Source organism: Panulirus ornatus, chromosome 35, assembly GCF_036320965.1.
Source record: "Panulirus ornatus isolate Po-2019 chromosome 35, ASM3632096v1, whole genome shotgun sequence".
In the NCBI taxonomy this organism is placed as follows: Eukaryota; Metazoa; Arthropoda; class Malacostraca; order Decapoda; family Palinuridae; genus Panulirus; species Panulirus ornatus.
The window spans coordinates 13,664,643-13,687,429 of NC_092258.1; the positions used below are offsets into that span (position 1 = coordinate 13,664,643).

Consider the following 22,787-nt stretch of genomic DNA (forward strand, 5'->3'; position numbering starts at 1 on the left):
AGCGCTGTATCATCAGCGAACAACAACTGACTCACTTCCCAAGCTCTCTCATCCACAACAGACTGCATACTTGCCCCTCTTTCCAAAACTCTTGCATTCACCTCCCTAACAACCCCATCCATAAACAAATTAAACAACCATGGAGACATCACACACCCCTGCCGCAAACCTACATTCACTGAGAACCAATCACTTTCCTCTCTTCCTACACTTACACATGCCTTACATCCTCGATAGAAACTTTTCACTGCTTCTAACAACTTGCCTCCCATGCCATATATTCTTAATACCTTCCACAGAGCATCTCTATCAACTCTATCATATGCCTTCTCCAGATCCATAAATGCTACATACAAATCCATTTGCTTTTCTAAGTATTTCTCACATACATTCTTCAAAGCAAACACCTGATCCACACATCCTCTACCACTTCTGAAACCACACTGCTCTTCCCCAATCTGATGCTCTGTACATGCCTTCACCCTCTCAATCAATACCCTCCCATATAATTTACCAGGAATACTCAACAAACTTATACCTCTGTAATTTGAGCACTCACTCTTATCCCCTTTGCCTTTGTACAATGGCACTATGCACGCATTTCGCCAATCCTCAGGCACCTCAACATGAGTCATACATACATTAAATAACCTTACCAACCGGTCAACAATACAGTCACCCCCATTTTTAATAAATTCCACTGCAATACCATCCAAACCTGCTGCCTTGCCGGCTTTCATCTTCCGCAAAGCTTTTACTACCTCTTCTCTGTTTACCAAATCATTTTCCCTAACCCTCTCACTTTGCACACCACCTCGACCAAAACACCCTATATCTGCCACTCTATCATCAAACACATTCAACAAACCTTCAAAATACTCACTCCATCTCCTTCTCACATCACCACTACTTGTTATCACCTCCCCATTTGCGCCCTTCACTGAAGTTCCCATTTGCTCCCTTGTCTTACGCACTTTATTTACCTCCTTCCAGAACATCTTTTTATTCTCCCTAAAATTTAATGATACTCTCTCACCCTAACTCTCATTTGCCCTCTTTTTCACCTCTTGCACCTTTCTCTTGACCTCCTGTCTCTTTCTTTTATACATCTCCCACTCAATTGCATTTTTTCCCTACAAAAATCGTCCAAATGCCTCTCTCTTCTCTTTCACTAATAATCTTACTTTTTCATCCTACCACTCACAACCCTTTCTAATCAACCCACCTCCCACTCTTCTCATGCCACAAGCATCTTTTGTGCAATCCATCACTGATTCCCTAAATACATCCCATTCCTCCCCCACTCCCCTTACTTCCATTGTTCTCACCTTTTTCCATTCTGTACTCAGTCTCTCCTGGTACTTCCTCACACAAGTCTCCTTCCCAAGCTCACTTACTCTCACCACCCTCTTCACCCCAACATTCACTCTTCTTTTCTGAAAACCCATACAAATCTTCACCTTAGCCTCCACAAGATAATGATCAGTCATCCCTCCAGTATATATATATATATAAATATATATATATATATATATATATATATATATATATATATATATATATATATATATATATATATATATATATATATATATATATATATATATATACACACACAGACATATACATATATACACATGAACATAATTCATAGTCTGCCCTTATTCATTCCTGTCGCCACCCCACCACACATGAAATGATAACCCCCTCCCCCGCATGTGCGCAAGGTAGCACTAGGTACGTGAGAGAGATTTTTGGACGTTAATGTACTGAGAGGTGCAACTGGAGGGATGTCTCATCATTATATTGTGGAGGCGAAGGTGAAGATTTGTAGAGGTTCTCAGAAAAGAAGAGAGAATGTTGGGGTGAAGAGAGTGGTGAGAGTAAGTGAGCTTGGGAAGGAGACTTGTGTATGGAAGTACCAGGAGAGACTGAGTACAGAATGGAAAAAGGTGAGAACAAAGTACGTAAGGGTAGTGGGGGAGGAATGGGATGTATTTAGGGAAGCAGTGATGTCTTGCGCATAAGATGCTTGTGGCATGATAAGCGTGGGAGGTGGGCAGATTAGAAAGGGTAGTGAGTGGTAGGATGAAGAAGTAAGGTTATTACTGAAAGAGAAGAGAGAGGCATTTGGACAATTTTTGCAGGGAAATAATGCAAATGAGTGGGAGATATATAAAAGAAAGAGGCAGGAGGTCAAGAGAAAGGTGCAAGAGGTGAAAAAGAGGGCAAATGAGAGCTGGGGTGAGAAAGCATCATTAAATTTTAGGGAGAATAAAAAGATGTTTTGGAAGGAGGTAAATAACGTGCGTAAGACAAGGGAACAAATGGAAATATCAGTGAAGGGGGCTAATGGGGAGGTGATAACAAGTGTTGGTGGTGCGAGGAGATGGAGTGAGTATTTTGAAGGTTTGTTGAATGTGTTTGATGACAGAGTGGCAGATTTAGGGTGTTTTGGTCGAGGTGGTATGTAAAGTGAGAGGGTTAGGGAGAATGATTTGGTAAACAGAGAAGAGGTAGTAAAAGCTTTGCGGAAGATGAAAGCCGGCAAGGCAGCGGGTATGGATGGTATTGCAGTGGAAGTTGTTAAAAACGGGGGTTACTGTATTGTTGACTGGTTGGTAAGGTTATTTAATGTATGTATGTCTCATGGCGAGGTGCCTGAGGATTGGCGAAATGCTTGCATAGTGCCATTGTACAAAGGCAAAGGGGATAAAGGTGAGTGCTCATATTACAGAGGTATAAGTTTGTTGAGTATTCCTGGGAAATTGTATGGGAGGATATTGATTGAGAGGGTGAAGGCATGTACAGAGCATCAGATTGGGGAAGGGCAGTATGGCTTCAGAAGTGGTAGAGGATGTGTGGATCAGGTGTTTGCTTTGAAGAATGTATGTGAGAAATACTTAGAAAAGCAAATGGATTTGTATGTAGCATTTATGGATCTGGGGAAGGCATATGATAGAGTCGATAGAGATGCTCTTTGGAAGGTATTAAGAATATATGGTGTGGGAGGCAAGTTGTTAGAAGCAGTGAAAAGTTTTTATCGAGGATGTAAGGCATGTGTACGTGTAGGAAGAGAGGAAAGTGATTGGTTCTCAGTGAATGTTGGTTTGCGGCAGGGGTGCGTGATGTCTCCATGGTTGTTTAATTTATTTATGGATGGGGTTGTTAGGGAGGTGAATGCAAGAGTGCTGGAAAGAGGGTCAAGCATGTAGTCTGTTGTGGATGAGAGAGCTTGGGAAGTGAGTCAGTTGTTGTTCGCTGATGATACAGCGCTGATAGCTGATTTAGATGAGAAATTGCAGAAGCTGGTGACTGAGTTTGGTAAAGTGTGTGAAAGAAGAAAGCCTAGAGTAAATGTGAATTAGAGCAAGGTTATTAGGTACAGTAGGTTTGAGGGACAAGTCAACTGGGAGGTAAGTTTGAATGGAGAAAAACTGGAGGTATGCCTGAAAATGCCTCATATGCTTGGCAGCAGAGAAGAATACATTAATATGTAATTCCTTATGTAGATATCCTTTCCAACCTCCTAAATCTTAGTGCTTCAAGTTGTTTAAAAATTGTTTTAACCCTACAGTTTCACAGATATTCATAGAGCTTTGAAGAAATTTCTTTTCGATGTATGTTTCATCTTTCACAATCGTAATGCACATATTTTACGTCAGCAAATCACACCTCTGCTAGAGGTCGGTTTCCCATGAGATACGCTTTGTCGCTTCACCCCACCAATTGCTATGCTTCCTTTGCGCCGTCCAGACGGTTTTCTGCAGCTGCGAGCTTGGCAGCATTCTTCCCGTGATCCCCCTGGAGCGGAAAGGCTTTGCTACAGCCTGTGACCCAGTTTGGGGCTGGCTACAACACCACCCGTGATCCGTTAAGGAGCGGGGAGAGAAGTGCGTTGTTGATGCACTTGTGGAGTTGACGACTCTCACACTGACCTGCACCGCCGCCTTGCTATCGCCGCCGCCATGTCGGATGTCCCGGGCATACAAAGGTCGAGTAAGGAGGGCGATTCTGAACATGCCAGGCATGTGAGGAAAGGCTCCTCGCATAGGACTAGCTTCAGGAGCAGCCGTTCTCAGCGGGAGGTTCTTCAGGGCGGGAACAATAGGCCCCATGGTCACGTCACTGGTGATGGCGGTGACTCTGCTTCCCAGCACACACGTTCCTTGCCTTCTACCTCACGGGATGAGGCATCTGCGCCGCCCTGGAACATGGTGATGAACGCTTTGGCTGCTTTACGTGGTGATGTGGAGAAATTGAAGGAGGAAAGCAACTTAGGCCCCAGTCGGGGGGCTGATGACGCCGCGGCGGCCGCCGATGTAAACATTGGCCTTTCTAGCCAGGTGGTGCCTCCCTCGCGCTCGCCCACGGGTTTTTCGGGCTTTACTCCAGCTGAGCATTACCTTTCCAGTGATGATTGTGTCTCTCAGAATGACGGGCTGCCTGACAGTGTTCTCCTGCAGTGCGCCAGGGCTTACGGTCCTGTGGATGAGGTGTCTGATGGCATTGACCAGCATGTTGCCGATATGGTTAACCATGTATTTGCTCACGGCTTGCGAGAGGAGGAGTATAAGGAGATTTTGGAGGATGATGCAGCCAAGAGGCCAGATAACTGTCATGCCTTAGCGCCCGTGGATTGCAACTTGCAAGTTTTAGATGCACTGAAGAGTGATGCCAAGAAGGCAGACTTCCGTTTGAAGGATGTTGGGAGAGACATTATTACGGCTGCCACAATTTTGACTGTCACTCACAGTGTTGACAAGATCGCCCAGACTAGCCAACCAGATGCTGCCCAGGAAGTGGGCATGCTTAATGGTGCCCAGGCACTCCTGGGTCATGCTAATCACAAGAATAATCTGGCTCGCCGGTTCATCATCAAGTGCGAAATTAACAAGTATGCTCACCTCTGCTCAGACAAGGTGCCCATGACTCGTCTTCTGTTTGGGGATGATGTCTCACTCTCAGCCACGCACATTGAGGAGTCTGAAAAGTTAAGAAGTAAGATTGCTCCAAGGAAACCGCTCTCTACCTCGAAGTTTGGTCCTGGCAAGTTTAGGGGCTCTTCTGGGAGACTTGCCATACAGGGGTTTTATGGCCAGGTTTCATCCATATGGCCAACGCACGCATGGTCCCCGGAGTGAGCACCGGCAATCCTTCTCACGGCGGGGTCCTGAGACAAAAAACTCCCGAGGCCGAGGTCAGAATCCCTGGCAGTAACTGAGGTGAGTCATCCTTTTCAAGCTGGCAGACTTCACTATTTTGTACGAGTGGCATGCTATTACCAGTGATCCAAATACTTTAGATATTGTTCAGCATTGCCATTTAGATATTGATGTTGCTAACATTGGTCCTTTATTTGTTGAAGAAGTTGAGTATGTGTTTAATGTCGAGGAAAAGGAAATTGTTTGCCAGGAAATTGTACAGCTTTTGAGTCTGGGGGTTATCAAGGAGACCCAGAGACAGGAGGAGCAGATTCTTTCCCCTATTTTCTTAAGACGGAAGAAGGATGGTGGGTTTAGGATGAACCTTAACCTGGAAAATTTTACTAAATTTTTAGAGTACAAACACTTTAAGATGGAAAATTTTGAGCAGGCGATTCGTCTTGTTAACAGCGGTGTCTTCATGGCCTCTGTCGATCTGCGGCACGCCTATTATTCTGTTAAGATAGCTGAGGAGCAACAACGCTTTCTGTGTTTCAAGTGGCAAGGAAAAATTTATCAATTCACGTGTCTCCCTAATGGGGTTGCGGATGGTCCCCGTCTGTTCACTAAATTAATGAAACCTGTTTTTGCTGTACTTAGAGAGAAGGGACATATCATCACGAGTTTCATTGATGATACTCTTATTTGTCAGTGCACTTTTGATGGATGTTATGAGAGTGTGCGTGCCACTGTTGACTTGCTCAAGAAGATAGGTTTCTGTATTAACGAAAGCAAATCTGTCTTGGTCCCCATAAGCGCTTGGAGTGTTTGGGGTACATTATAGATTCTGAGACTATGACAGTGACATTACCTGATCGTAGGATACACAAGATACTACTGTGCTGTGAGGAATTGTTACATAGTGACAGAGCCAAAAATCGGAATGTGGCCAGAGTTGTTGGGCTATTAGTTGCAGCCGTTCCAGCAGCAGAGATGGGGAAACTGCATCACAGGCGGTTAGAATGTGCTAAGATTGCTGCGTTAAGAGTCGCAAAAGGTAACTTTGATAAGTGGATGGTGGTCACTCATGAGATGAGATTGGACTTGCTTTGGTGGGTATCTCACATTGAATTGCAAAATAGACAGATTTTTCGGAAGGGTACAGAATTGGATCTGTGTACTGATGCATCAAATTTAGGTTGGGGTGGCCACCTCAATCAACAAAAAGTTAATGGGAGATGGTCATTATCAGAATCTGCCTTGCACATTAATGCAAAGGAACTCAAAGCCATCTCCCTGGTAGTGCGCTCATTTGCATCTCTTCTCAAAGGACGACATGTTCGGGTGTTTTGTGATAACAAGACGGCGGTGACCTATGTCAATGAAATGGGCGGCACACGGTCCTCACTGTGTAATGACATTTGCCGTGACCTTTGGGAGTGGTGTGCGGTGAATGATATCTGGCTTACCTGCTCTCATGTACCGGGTAAAGTCAATCTCATGGCAGACGCTGCATCTCGGACATTCAATGACACGCATGAGTGGAAATTGAATGAAGAACTCTTTAGGGCCCTCTCTGAAGTATTTGGGGTTCCGAGCATTGATCTCCGCTTCTAGATTGAATGCTCAAGTGACTCGTTTCTGCTCCTGGAAACCTGACCCAGATGCAAAACATTTTGATGCCTTTTCTATCTGTTGGTAGCAGTTTGAACTAATCTACCTTTTCCCACCCTTTGCTCTGATTGCCAGGTGCCTACAGAAAATTCGAGCAGAGTCAGCGAAGGGGTGGATGGTATTGCCTCTCTGGCCGTCCCAGCCCTGGATGGGGACTTTACTCACTTTGCTGGTCAAGGAACCACGGCTGATTCCGAGGGGGGGCACACGTCTTGCGTCACCCATCGACGGAGGAAGAACACCCCATTCTCCGACACACCCGACTGATGGCTTGCCTCTTATCCGGCAACGTCTGCGAGACAGGGGCATTTCTCAGGAAGGTACGGACATCATCCTTGCCTCCTGGAGACCTGCGACTGCGAGGCAGTACCAGCCACATATTAACAGGTGGTTACAGTTTTGTGGTAGCTGGAACATCGATCCCTTTGCTCCCACTGTAACTAATATTGTGAATTGTCTGTCTGTCACTTTCCACAGAGGTGTTAGTTATACTTCAATCAACACTGCCAGGGGTGCACTCTCCTCCCTGGGGATTACTGTGGATGGTTGCAGTGCAGGCTGCCATCCTCTTGTCACCAGGTTCTTAAAGGGAGTTTTTAACTTGCGGCCGTCTGTCCCTAGGTATACAAGAACTTGGGATGTTCAGCAGGTGCTACAGCATCTGCGTGCCATGGATCCTTTGTCCTCCCTCTCTTTAAAGGATTTAACACTGAAGCTTGTGATGTTGATGGCACTTACGCAGGCTGCCAGAATACAAACTTTGCATTGTTTGTTGCTGAAGAATATTAGTTTTGGGCAGGATTCTGTTTGTGTTTGGTTAGGGGAAACTATTAAACAGTGCAGGCCAAAGTTCAATGTGCGGTTTGTGACCTTTAAAGCATATTCTACTGACAAGATTGTGTGTGTGTGAAACTCTGAAAATGTATATTGCTAGGACAGAGGAGTTCAGAAATTCTGCACATCAGGAGAATGGGAAGTTACTCCTAAGTTTTATCAAGCCCCACAAGCATGTAACGAGGCACAATGTTGCAAGGTGGGTTCGAACAGTGCTTTCTCTTTCGGGCACAGACTCCAGCCAGTATTCAGCGGGCAGTGTTCGGCCTGCAGCTGCATCGAAAGCCAAAGCCATGGCTCTACCGATTGGACACATCATGGCAAGTGCTGGGTGGTCCAGGGCTGCCACTTTTGCCAAGTTTTATGACAAGGAGATTGTCCCGAGTCACGATCCTTTCCAAGATGCTGTCCTTCAATAGTCTGTTCATTTTGTTTGCATAGATGTTGTCTCTTGTCACCTGGTCCATGGCTATGTAAATTTCTTACTATATTGCAGTTGGTTACTGCTTGTAACATTTCTCCTCTCTTCATGTCTACAGTACGACACCCACATGGCTTCAAAACCTCATGGGAAAGCGACCTCTAGCAGAGGTGTGATTTGCTGACGTAAAATTAATGAAGTACATGAGACTTACCGTAGTTCAGTTGAAATGTGCCTCGAATTTTATGAAGCAAATCACCTCTGCTGGAAGGGAGCTTTCACATGCCCACCTCTCCCACCCTACGCTCTGTAGCGTCTTGTGACTTACATATTTCTAGCAGTGCAAAATGTTCAGTTACTTTCATGTGGTTGGTCTTACTCATTAAAGTCTGGTGGCGTGAAGCGGCAAAGCGTATCTCATGTGAAAGCTCCCTTCTAGCAGAGGTGATTTGCTTCATAAAATTCGAAGCATATTTCAACTGACCAGCGGTAAGTCTCATGTACTTCATTAATGTCTTGGTATAAGTATAATCAAACTCGTGGTTATGTTGATCCTTGCAGCATGGTTATCTTGTCAGTGTCTTAGCATAAGTAGTCTAATGAACTATCAATCTCCCTCTCAAATCATGATTAAGATCTTGTAATTGTAGATGCTTAAAAGAATTTTTTGAAATATGATTATGAACAAAAAATGTATTGAATAAGATTGCATTCTATATGAGAGCATTCTTATGTAATCAGGGTGAAAAGGCTGTTTTTACATCTAGATATTCTCAGAATTCATTGTACAGTTAAGACACATATAAAAGTCATATGGCTTGCTGTGCAGGTTTTTTAGAGTGAGGTATGCATGAATGTTTTAAACTTCATTGTATAACCCATCACTCGTCATACCTATAAATTCATTGTATTTTGGCAAGAGGAAGGGGCAAAGGTTGAAAGGAGGGTAAATGAGAGTTGGGATGAGAGAGTGTCATTAAACTTTAGGGAGAATAAAAAGATGTTATAGGTAGTAAATAATGTGCATAAGAGAAGAGGACAAATGGGAACGTCAGTGAAGGCATGTACAGAGCATCAGATTAGGGAGGATCAGTGTGGTTTAAGGAGTAATAGAGGATGTGTGGATCAGGTGTTTGCTTTGAGGAATGTGTGTGAGAGATATTTAGAAAAACAGGGTAAGTGATAACAGGTAGTGATGAAGTGAGGAGGAGATGGAGTGAGAATTTTGAAGGTTTGATAAATGTGTTTGATGACAGAGTGGCAGATGTAGGGTGTTTGGTGAGTGTGTGTGTGTGTGTGTGTAGGGGGGGGGGGTGCAAAGGGACAGTCAGGAAGAGTGGTATGGTGAAGAGAGAATAGTTAGTTAAAGACTTGCAGATGAAATCCAGCAAGGCAGGGGAATTGGATAGTATTGCAGTTGAATTCATTTGGAAAGAAAGGGGGTGACTTTGTTGTTGATTGGTTAGTAAGGATAATCATTGTATGTATGGATCATGGTGAAGTGCTTGAGGATTGGTGGAATGGATGTATGGTGCCATTGTACAAAGGCAAAGGGGATAAAGGTGAATGTTCAAACTACAGAGGCATATGTTTATTCAGTATTTGTGGCAAATTGTATGGGAGAGTATTGACTGACATGTACATAGCATCAGATTAGGGAGGCTCAGTCTGGTTTAAGGAGTGATAGAGGGTGTGTGGATTAGGTGTTTGCTTTGAAGAATGTGTGGGAAATATTTAGGAAAACAGATGATTCGTACATGTCACTTATGAATCAGGAGAAGGGATATGATAGGGTTGATAGAGATGCTTTGTGGAAGGTCTCAAGAACATATGGCATGGGAGGTAAGCTGCTGGAAGCAATGAGAAGTTTTTATCAAGGATGTAAGGCATGTGTACAAATAGGAAGAGAGGAGAGTGAATGGCTTCCAGTGAAGGTCGACCTGTGGAAGGGGTGAGTGATGTCACTTTGGCTGTTTAATTTGTTTATAGCTGAGGCAATATGGGAGGGGTGGGCCTGAGAAGTAAATCAGTTGTTGTTCACTGATGATGCAAGATACAATACTGGTGGCTGATTTGAATGAGAAACTGAAGAAGGTGGTAACTGAGTTTGAAAGTGATTAAAAGGAGAAAGTTGAGAGTAAATGTGAATAAAAGCAAGGTTATTAGGTTCAGCAGGCTTGAGGGACAAGCTCATTGGGATATAAGTTTGAATGAAGAAAAATTGGAGGAAGTGAAGTGTTTTAGATATCTGGGGGTGGACTTAGCTGTGAATTGAACCATGGAAGTGGAAGGGAGTCATAGAGTGGGGGAGGGGACAAAGGTTCTGGGAGCCATGATGAATGTGTGGAAAGAGAGAACACTATTTTGGGGGGCAAAATTGGCTAAGTTTGAAGGAATAATTGTTCCAACAATATCATATAGGGACAGTCAGGAAGAGTGGTATGGTGAAGAGAGAATAGTTAGTTAAAGACTTGCAGATGAAATCCAGCAAGGCAGGGGAATTGGATAGTATTGCAGTTGAATTCATTTGGAAAGAAAGGGGGTGACTTTGTTGTTGATTGGTTAGTAAGGATAATCAATGTATGTATGGATCATGGTGAAGTGCTTGAGGATTGGTGGAATGGATGTATGGTGCCATTGTACAAAGGCAAAGGGGATAAAGGTGAATGTTCAAACTACAGAGGCATATGTTTATTCAGTATTTGTGGCAAATTGTATTGGAGAGTATTGACTGACATGTACATAGCATCAGATTAGGGAGGCTCAGTGTGGTTTAAGGAGTGATAGAGGGTGTGTGGATTAGGTGTTTGCTTTGAAGAATGTGTGTGGGAAATATTTAGGAAAACAGATGATTCGTACATGTCACTTATGAATCAGGAGAAGGGATATGATAGGGTTGATAGAGATGCTTTGTGGAAGGTCTCAAGAACATATGGCATGGGAGGTAAGCTGCTGGAAGCAATGAGAAGTTTTTATCAAGGATGTAAGGCATGTGTACAAATAGGAAGAGAGGAGAGTGAATGGCTTCCAGTGAAGGTCGACCTGTGGAAGGGGTGAGTGATGTCACTTTGGCTGTTTAATTTGTTTATAGCTGAGGCAATATGGGAGGGGTGGGCCTGAGAAGTAAATCAGTTGTTGTTCACTGATGATGCAAGATACAATACTGGTGGCTAATTTGAATGAGAAACTGAAGAAGGTGGTAACTGAGTTTGAAAGTGATTAAAAGGAGAAAGTTGAGAGTAAATGTGAATAAAAGCAAGGTTATTAGGTTCAGCAGGCTTGAGGGACAAGCTCATTGGGATATAAGTTTGAATGAAGAAAAATTGGAGGAAGTGAAGTGTTTTAGATATCTGGGGGTGGACTTAGCTGTGAATTGAACCATGGAAGTGGAAGGGAGTCATAGAGTGGGGGAGGGGACAAAGGTTCTGGGAGCCATGATGAATGTGTGGAAAGAGAGAACACTATTTTGGGGGGCAAAATTGGCTAAGTTTGAAGGAATAATTGTTCCAACAATATCATATAGTTGTGAGGCATGGGTATGTACAGAGGGGGATGGCTGTGTTTGGAAATGAAATGTTTGAAGACAGTTTGTGGTGTGAGGTGTTTTGATCGGATAAGTGATTGAAAGGGTAAGAGAAATGTGTGATGATAAAAAGAGTGTGGTTGAGAGAGCAGGTGTTTTGAAATGATTTAGACATATGGAATAAATGAGTGAGGGAAGGTTGACAAAGAGGATATATGTGTTATAAGTGGAGGGAACAAGGAGAAGCAGGAGTCCATATTGCAGGTGGAAGGATGGAGTGAGAAAGATCAGGGTCTGAACATGCAGGAGGGTGAGAGGCTTACAAGGAATAGAGTGACTTGGAACAGTGTGGTATACCAGGGTTGACATTCTGTCAATGGACTGAACTGGGGCATGTGAAATGTTTGGGGTAAACCATGGAAAAGTCTGTGGTGTCTGGATGTGGATAGGGAGCTGTGGTTTTGATGCATTACACATGACAGCTAGAGACTGAGTGTGAGCAAACATGGCTTCTTTTTTTTTGTCTGTTTTCTGGCACTTCCTTGCTGACACAGGGGGTGGCAATGGTGTTTCCTGTGGGGTGGGGTGCTGCCGGAATGGATGAAGTCGAGCAAGTATGAACATACGTGTATATGTTTATGTATGTGTATGTGTATGTATGTATATGTTGATATGTATCATATATATGTTTATATATGTATATGTACATGTATTGCGTGTATGTATATATTTGTATGTGAGTGGATGGGTCTTTGTTTCCATGCATTTCCTTACTGACATGGGAAATGGCAATCAAGTATAATGAAATATATCGAGAGAGAGAGAGACTATATATGCACTTTTTTCAGGAGAAGAGAAGTAATGTTTGATATGGTTTAAGTTAAAAGTTAGTGAAGAACAAAGAATCAGAGAATTTTAAGTTTTTACTTATTTAGGACACTAGTTTTAGTGTAGATAGGAGACCTAAAATACTTACATTACTAAAACAGTCGCTCTGTTTCCTTGAGTAAGGGACCTACTTTTGAAAGTGATAAGTGCTGCCAACTCCTGAGTCTAAAGGATATCTGGATATCTTCATGGCTTAAGGTACCAGTGCAGTTTTGAATCATTCATTATGAAAACAAAGAGGAATGGTGCATGTGTTTGGTAGTGCAAGACTGAAATGTGCTTAGGAGTAGTTAGATTTAAGACTTTGTCAAATAAAGATCATATCCATTAGGTGATGTCATGTCTTCTTACGAATATGATGAATAATTTTAGGCTAATTTTGTAGTTGAAATATGTTAGGCTTTCATTTTTTTTTTTACCAGTGATAATTGTGAAATGATATATCATGACTGAACTCATAGCTATCTAGATTTGCAGTAATCACTGAATGGGTTTTTCATCTCTATCAGAAAATTAGTCATGTAGCATCCTCTTTTAATTTTATATATGGAAACATTTTACCATTCTTTACCTATGATATGAAATTTTATTCAGACAATCTAATGCTGTCTATGGCTACTACTGCAGAACTGTTACCACAGTCACCTAGTAAAACATTGTAGCATTTGTGTTAAGTAGAGTGGTAAACTAGCCAAGTTTTGGTATTAGTAGAGTGATGATGAAACATTGCCATTGTATGTGTAGGATCATTAACTACTAGTGTGTTGGCACATGTAGAAAGAGAAAGATTCAGTACTGTAAACCATGTAGGCCCATACGTAACAATGTCTTGGTATAAGTATAATCAAACTCGTGGTTATGTTGATCCTTACAGCATGGTTATCTTGTCAGTGTCTTAGCACAAGTAGTCTAATGAACTATCAATCTCCCTCTCAAATCATGATTAAGATCCTGTAATTGTAGATGCTTAAAAGAATTTTTTGAAATATGATTATGAACAAAAAATGTATTGAATAAGATTGCATTCTATATGAGAGCATTCTTATGTAATCAGGGTGAAAAGGCTGTTTTTACATCTAGATGTTCTCAGAATTCATTGTACAGTTAAGAGCACATATAAAAGTCATATGGCTTGCTGTGCAGGTTTTTTTAGAGTGAGGTATGCATGAATGTTTTAAACTTCATTGTAGAACCCATCATTCATCATACCTATAAATTCATTGTATTTCTATTCTGACCTAAGAGCCCAGATATTCATGGTAATGTAAGGGGAAGGTTTGCCAAATTTCATGCAGACGGATCTAACATAAAGAAATTATTTATGCTGCTTTTCCAGGAACAGATGACAGCAATAATATATATGGTGTTGTAGTCACAAAGCTGAGTCTGTGAGCTTACTATTCATGGAAGACATTGTTCCCTGGGAAAGACTAGTGTCCAGATTTTCCCATTAAGAAAGTATGTTGTGAGTCAAAGATCGTATGGAAAATACAGGGAAGATTTTCACTGTTCTATGAAGAGAATGGATAATTTGGTGGTACTGATATAGGCTGCTTTTACACACACACAGACACACAAACACACACACACATACGCGTACACACACACACACACACACACACACACACACACACATACATACATACATACATACACACAGACACAGACACACACATAGGACTCTGTAGTATAGCAGTTAGCATTAGTGACTGAGAGTCATCATGAGCCAGTCCAGGGTCGGACCTACATAGGTTTGAATCCTGGGTTTAGAAGTCAGATCAAACCCAATCCAGGTGTTCATCTACCCCTTAAGGATGGCTGGTAAATGAGTACCTGGCTTAGGGTGGGAAATGTGTGTGTGCATACATAAGATTAAAGACATGGTACATATACAAAGTTAAGAGATGGGGCAGCGTGTGTAAAATTCTCTCCCCATAACACATGAATAGTAATCACACACACACACACACACACACACACACACACACACACACACACACACACCTTTCTTTTCTTTTCAGAACTTTTCCAGAATACATATATTTTAGAGAATCTGGTTTCAGAAGTTTCCAATGATGGTCTCATCCCATGTAATGCAGATCAACCATAAAAACTAACACCACTTCCTTCATAATGAACAAGCCCTGGTTAGGTAAGGACCCTAAGAACAAAGCTCCCTGGTTAAGAGTTTATTTTAGATTTCATGGTTTGTTTTCAGGGAGATGAGGGAGCAATTCTATAAAGTTTCCAATATCAGATTTGTTCAGATTAGCGCAAAATAAAGGATTCTGAATTATTTTTTGCAAGATTATAAGAACGAAGTACGAAGGGGGCATAAAAGCAACATGTATGACATTAGATCAAGTTTGAGGATTATAGGGTTAAGATACGTATATCCACTATTCATGTCACAAATTATCAAAATGTTGTACCATCATATCCTAGGTTTTGCTTAGAGATAATGCTATTTCTTATGCATGAAAAAATGTGAATGGTGCTACAAAAATGATTTACTGATATATGAGATGAAACTGTTAGTGTTTTAAAAGTCATCATAACTTTGCACATTCTGGCGGGTAAATAATCATACAAAAATGTCTTGTACATTTATATTACTGTTACAATTCTGTTTAGAAAAAAAAATTCTGTCGAGGATGATAAAATCTGTAATGATTATCAATATGCTTATTTGCTGAATATTGCAAATGTTTGTTGCATCCACAAAAAGCCTTCAGATAATCTGTTTGCTGAAGCATCATTTCATGTGATATGTAATACCTCTTCTCAGTAAAGTTGATTGTATGCATTTACACATTATTTAATAGTGATATATTCAAATAATTGGTGTGTGATCATGAGCAGAAAATTGTTTAATATATTGATCTTAAAATAGTGGTGGGATGAAGAAGTAAGAGTATTAGTGAAAGAGAAGAGAGAGGCATTTGGACGATTTTTGCAGGGAAAAAATGCAATTGAGTGGGAGAAGTATAAAAGAAAGAGACAGGAGGTCAAGAGAAAGGTGCAAGAGGTGAAAAAAAGGGCAAATGAGAGTTGGGGTGAGAGACTATCAGTAAATTTTAGGGAGAATAAAAAGATGTTCTGGAAGGAGGTAAATAGGGTGCGTAAGACAAGGGAGCAAATGGGAACTTCAGTGAAGGGCGTAAATGGGGAGGTGATAACAAGTAGCGGTGATGTGAGAAGGAGATGGAATGAGTATTTTGAAGGTTTGTTGAATGTGTCTGATGACAGAGTGGCAGATATAGGGTGTTTTGGTCGAGGTGGTGTGCAAAGTGAGAGGGTTAGGGAAAATGATTTGGTAAACAGAGAAGAGGTAGTAAAAGCTTTGCGGAAGATGAAAGCCGGCAAGGCAGCAGGTTTGGATGGTATTGCAGTGGAATTTATTAAGAAAGGGGGTGACTGTATTGTTGACTGGTTGGTAAGGTTATTTAATGTATGTATGACTCATGGTGAGGTGCCTGAGGATTGGCGGAATGCGTGCATAGTGCCATTGTACAAAGGCAAAGGGGATAAGAGTGAGTGCTCAAATTACAGAGGTATAAGTTTGTTGAGTATTCCTGGTAAATTATATGGGAGGGTATTGATTGAGAGGGTGAAGGCATGTACAGAGCATCAGATTGGGGAAGAGCAGTGCGGTTTCAGAAGTGGTAGAGGATGTGTGGATCAGGTGTTTGCTTTGAAGAATGTATGTGAGAAATACTTAGAAAAGCAAATGGATTTGTATGTAGCATTTATGGATCTGGAGAAGGCATATGATAGAGTTGATAGAGATGCTCTGTGGAAGGTATTAAGAATATATGGTGTGGGAGGCAAGTTGTTAGAAGCAGTGAAAAGTTTTTATCGAGGATGTAAGGCATGTGTACGTGTAGGAAGAGAGGAAAGTGATTGGTTCTCAGTGAATGTAGGTTTGCGGCAGGGGTGTGTGATGTCTCCATGGTTGTTTAATTTGTTTATGGATGGGGTTGTAAAGGAGGTAAATGCAAGAGTCCTGGAAAGAGGGGCAAGTATGAAGTCTGTTGGGGATGAGAGAGCTTGGGAAGTGAGTCAATTGTTGTTCGCTGATGATACAGCGCTGGTGGCTGATTCATGTGAGAAACTGCAGAAGCTGGTGACTGAGTTTGGTAAAGTGTGTGGAAGAAGAAAGTTGAGAGTAAATGTGAATAAGAGCAAGGTTATTAGGTACAGTAGGGGTGAGGGTCAAGTCAATTGGGAGGTGAGTTTGAATGGAGAAAAACTGGAGGAAGTGAAGTGTTTTAGATATCTGGGAGTGGATCTGTCAGCGGATGGAACCATGGAAGCGGAAGTGGATCATAGGGTGGGGGAGGGGGCGAAAATTTTGGGAGCCTTGAAAAATGTGTGGAAGTCGAGAACATTATCTCGGAAAGCAAAAATGGGTATGTTTGAGGGAATAGTGGTTCCAACAATGCTGTATGGTTGCGAGGCGTGGGCTATGGATAGAGATGTGCGCAGGAGGATGGATGTGCTGGAAATGAGATGTTTGAGGACAATGTGTGGTGTGAGGTGGTTTGATCGAGTAAGTAACGTAAGGGTAAGAGAGATGTGTGGAAATAAAAAGAGCGTGGTTGAGAGAGCAGAAGAGGGTGTTTTGAAATGGTTTGGGCACATGGAGAGAATGAGTGAGGAGAGATTGACCAAGAGGATATATGTGTCGGAGGTGGAGGGAACGAGGAGAAGAGGGAGACCAAATTGGAGGTGGAAAGATGGAGTGAAAAAGATTTTGTGTGATCGGGGCCTGAACATGCAGGAGGGTGAAAGGAGGGCAAGGAATAGAGTGAATTGGAGTCATGTGGTATACAGGGGTTGACGTGCTGTCAGTGGAGTGAAGCAAGGCATGTGAAGCGTCTGGGGTAAACCATGGAAAGCTGTGTAGGTATGTATATTTGTGTGTGGACGTGTGTATGTACATGTGTATGGGGGGGGGGTTGGGCCATTTCTTTCGTCTGTTTCCTTGCGCTACCTCGCAAACGCGGGAGACAGCGACAAAGTATAAAAAAAAAAAAAAAAAAAAAAAAAAAAAAAATAGTTTTAAGGATTTTACAAAATTGTGAAAGGTTCATCAACCAAAGCACAGAATTGCTATTAAGGTGACATATTGTGATGTGTATTTGCTTGAACAAACCTTGTTTGATTTTTATCTCAGATTGTATGTGGTATTTATGAAGTACTGTATGGTATTATTTTTTTAAAGTTAATCAGATACTTAAAGCCATACTTTATATAGGTTGGATGAAAATGTTTTCCAGTAAGTTTGACTAATGATAGTCTCTTACATAAGTATAACTTACAGTTATTCTTTGACTAACAATTCAGTCTGCATGAAAGGTAATGAAGAAGCACTTGTTTTAATAACTAGGTCATTTTACTGCATTTCAATACTGTATTTGCACAATTGGTGATAGTGTCACCTGTTTGTGGGCACTAACAAATTTCGTTCCATTTCACTTCATGGTACAAAGTCATGTGTAACTTCTCAAGCCAATGATTAATTACAGATTAATCTGTTTGTATATGATTTTTTTTTATTCTTATGATGTTAATGATTTAATATATATGTACTTATGCTTGACAATATAGTCTCTTCATTCTGTGGTATTCTCTTCTTATCTGTTTTAAGATGACCAAAGCCATTGTAATAACTACATAGATTTTCTGAGTTTAAATTTCAATAATGATTTTTATGTTTCATGCTAAACAAATATGATGTCACAATGCAAAAAAAATGCCACACACTCAAATTGATACTCCACAGTACAGTATATCTTTCAAAATGCTGTGTAAGGTTATGTGTCAGATCCATTAAGAAGAATTATTATTCCCACACAAGTGACTGCCCTACCATTTGATGGGGATGGTCCTCGCTTTTTCTAAAGTAGAATTATCAGTACCATCAACAGGTGGCAGAGAACCATTTGCAACTATTCAGTAATTGTGCATCAAGTAAATGAAAATGAGCACATGAACCAATACAGGTACATAGGGCCAGTATGATTGATTAGTATTGCCCATCTCCCACATGATCTCCAATTCCTTTACATTATAATAGATCCTATTCCTTGTCCATCTGGCCACCACAAACTTAGCTCTTAAGTCATGTGAACCTCTTGTCAGTATTTTTGGGTTTTTGTATTCAGAAGCAACCTGTCAGGGATATTTATTTCCCTCTCTGAATTCAGCACATTGGAGCTTGCATTCCATCTTTCTGTATGTCCCTTGATGTAAAATCAGTTTGTAATTTCATCCTTATCAGTTGATATTGCAAAAGAGTATCTTACTTAATGATATTATTTTTTGTTTATGAACCCAATTCTGATTAGGTCACTGGAATCTGGAAGATCATACCATTAATTGTAATTTTTGTTTCATTATCAGTGCACAAAAAATGTCTTCCTTTTGTATTGTTATCATTAGCAGATCCATTCTGTATATCTGATTTAATGCACTCCTTTTGAATTTCCATAATTTCCTCAAAAACCCTCCTGGATCCTTCATTTCCTAACCATTCCTTGATCTCCTATTATTCAAAATACCTATCTCAAGAAAGCACTTTTTAAATCTCATATATCTTTGCAGATTTTTTCATTCCTCTCTTGTCTTTCCCTTAACCCAGAAACTTATTTCTGCATTTGGCAGAGATCATTAAATACATGTTAAGCAGTCACTGAATGCCACCTACCCTAACAAAGGAGCCAGCATGGCCCTCTGGATGAATTAAACACCAAGATTTTATCTCCTGCCCCAGGAATAATGATATATTCTAGACATATGGGAACTGCTAGAAGAATGAATTCCACAGGTCTTACTGGATTGAATAATGGATCTTTTGTTTTAAGTAGAATCAAAACATTGCTTAAGAGTGTTGGAGACTTTGCAAGGCTCATTTTTATGTTCAAAACAACATTGTATAGATATCAGTGTCTTTGCTGAAGGGAAGGCTTTAAAAGGTGTTCATGGCACAGATGAGCTCCAATAACAGAAACCGTGATCTTGTTCGTCCTTGGCTGATATTAATAGATTTAGAGTCAAATGATTGCTAATATTCATTAATTCAAGGACTTGCTGATCAGTTTCAGTCTCTTTTAAAACATGATTATCAGGCATCAGATTTGGCATTACCTTCACATGGTGTCACAGATGTTAGCTGTTACTATATGGTACTCAGGTACTCTATCTTTGAAGTAAGTAAACCTGCATGGGTCTTATGCAAAGTCACTGCATGAATCATTCTCCGATCTTTATAAGTGGTCAAAATACAAGTGGAGTTTGTATTCTCTTTATTTACTTATTCAATGCCTGCAAGAAACATTGTCCACCCCAAAATCATTTTCAAAGTCAAAACAAGGCCAAGGTTTATTGTGGATACAAGCTTAGGATGCTTTCAAGGTAAAGTTATCATATATATAGTCATTGAGATTTGTTTCTAATGGTGTGTGTACCAGCAACTCGCATCAGTGTACCTCGAGCTATCTTGAGGAAAGGATGTTTTTTCTTTATTCTTCCTGGCTGCTACTTCATTTGGGGAATTTTGCTTTTGGGCACTGTATTTCTTCTTCTTTCAAGATGGTTGGCTCTTACCTCCATAAGAAGAAGAAAGCCTTAATTCTTGCTTGGAAGCAACAGAATGTGGGTAGACTTGAGATTTCTGGGGACATTGGGCACTCAGAATGCAGGATCAGGTGGCTGCTATATTTTGTAAATAAATATTAGTAAGTCAGTTTTAGTTATTTGACAGGGCCAGGTGTCTGATCCAAAAAACTGAATATTTGTGTAGTTCGGCTTTTAGCATATCCTTAACCCATTCATTGCACATGATTGATCATAGCCTAGCTGTACTGCTCCTGCCTGCTACACAGGGATCCTGGATTCGATCCTGACTGTTGAAGATTTGTATATTTTATGAAAGTGTGCATTCATATGCACTTTGTTCATATTCATATACCTCCATGTTGTACAGTTAAGTTTGGTAAAATGCTATCTGCTAGCTGTATGAGCCTGAGGGAAAATGACTGGTGTAGACCCCATTGCTAACCAATGTGAGACAAAGGGTGTTTAAGTACATAGTATTCGAAGTCATTTCCCTATTAGGGGCAATCATAGCCTAGCTGTAGACTCCCACCTGCCAAGAAGGGGTTCCGAGTTCAATCGTGGCTGTTGGAGGTTTGTATGTTCTATGAAAGTGCGCATTCATATGCACTTTCTTCATAATCATATACCTCCACATTGTATGGTTAGGTTCGGTTAAATGCTATCTTTTGGCTGTATGAGCCTGATGGGAAATGACTGCTGTAGACCCAGTTGCTCAACAATGTGAGACGAAGGGATTCGAGTACATAGTATTCGAATAGTCATTTCCCTATTAGGGGCAGCCATAGCATAACGGTAGCGCTTCCACCTGCTACACAGGGCTCCCAGGTTCGATTCTGGCTGTTGGAGGCAAGTATTCAACCTGTTGTGGTTGAGAGGGCTTGGGAAGTCTGTCAGTTGTTGTTCGCTGATGGTACAGTGCTGGTGGCTGATTTGGGTGAGAAACTGCAGAGGTTGGTGACTGAGTTTGTTGAAGTGTGTGATAGAAGAAAGTTTTTAGAAAAGGTTATTAGGTTCAGTAGGGCTGAGGGACAAGTTAATCGAGAGAGAGTTTGAATAGAGAAAAACTAGAGGGAGTGAAGCGTTTTAGATATCTGGGAGTGGACTTAGCAGCAGATGGAACCATGGAAGTGGAAGTGAGTCACGGTGGGGAAGGGGGCGAAGCTTCTGGGAGCTTTGAAGAATGTGTGGAAGGCAAGTACATTATCTCAGAGGGCAAAACTGGGTATGTTTGAAGGAATGGTGGTTCCAACAATGTTATATAGTTGCAAGGCATGGGCTATAGATAGGGTTGTGTGGAGGAGGGAGGATGTTTTGGAAATGAAATGTTTAAGGACAATATGTGGTGTGAGGTGGTTTGATTGGATAAGTAATGAAAGGGTAAGAGGAATGTGCGGTAATAAAAAGAGTGTGGTTGAGAGAGAGCAGAAGAGGGTGTGTTGAAATGGTTTCCTCACTCATTCTCTCCATGTGGCCCAACCATTTCAATACACCTTCTTCTGCTTTCTCACCCACTCTTTTTATTACCACACATCTCTCTTACCCTGTCATTACTTACTTGATCAAACCACCTCACACCACATATTGTCCTCAAACATTTAATTTTCAACACATCTATTCTCCTCCACACTACCCTATCTATCGCCCATGCCTCGCAACCATATAGCATTGTTGGAACCACAATTCCTTCAAACATACCCATTTTTGCATTCCAAGATAACATTCTTGCTTTCCACACATTCTTCAATGCTCCCAGTACCTTCGCCCCCTCCCCCACCCTGTAACTCATTTCCGCTTCCATGGTTCCATCCACCGCTAAATCCACCCCCAGATATCTAAAACACTTCACTTCCTCCAGTTTTTCTCCATTCAAACTTACCTCCCAATTAACTTGTCCTTCAACCTTACTGAACCTAATAACCTTGCTCTTATTCACATTTACTCTCAGCTTTCTTCTTTCACACACTTTACCAAACTTAGTCACCAACCTCCGCAGTTTCTCACCCAAATTAGCCACCAGTGCTGTATCATCAGCGAACAACAACTGACTCACTTCCCAAGCCCTCTCACTGACAACAGACTGCATACTTGCCCCTCTCTCCAAAACTCTTGCATTCATCTCCCTAACAACCCTATCTATAAACAAATTAAACATCTCGCACCCCTTCCACAAACTGACATTCACGGGGAACCAATCACTTTACTATCTTCCTACTTATACATATGCCTTACATCCTTGATAAAATCTTTTCATTGCTTCAGGCAACTTACCTCCCACACCATATACTCTTAATACCTTCTACAGAGCGTCTCTATTAACTCTATCATATGCCTTCTCCAGATCCATAAATGCTACATAAAAATCCATATGGTTTTCTCAATCAATACCCTCCCATATAATCTGAAGGCATGCAGCTGCCTATATCCTTCAGATCGAGTTTACCATAATCATTATAATTTCTTAGATATTTATATTCATTTTATCATACATGGTTGTTCATTTTAAAATGATACCAGGGGAGAAAGAATACTTACCATGCATTCCTCATGTGTCATAGAAGGCGACTAATGGGGATGGGAGCAGGGGGTTAGAAACCCTCCCCTCCTTGTATTTTGACTTTCTCAAAGGGGAAACAGAAGAAGGAATCATGCGGGGAGTGCTCATCCTCCTCAAAGGCTCAGA

The 22,787-nt window shown here is 41.3% G+C and overlaps 1 protein-coding gene and 1 pseudogene across 1 annotated transcript; both read left to right on the forward strand.

Annotated features, from left to right (window-relative positions):
- Positions 1–2,867: 2,867 nt before the first annotated feature.
- On the forward strand, positions 2,868–5,449 carry LOC139760176 (uncharacterized). Its single transcript, XM_071683108.1, is given in 2 exon segments — positions 2,868–5,096; positions 5,098–5,449. Coding segments are annotated over 2 exon segments (1,251 nt in total). The 5' UTR covers positions 2,868–3,968; the 3' UTR covers positions 5,221–5,449.
- Positions 5,450–6,800: 1,351 nt separating this feature from the next.
- Positions 6,801–9,725, forward strand: LOC139760177 (uncharacterized; annotated as a pseudogene).
- Positions 9,726–22,787: the final 13,062 nt, after the last annotated feature.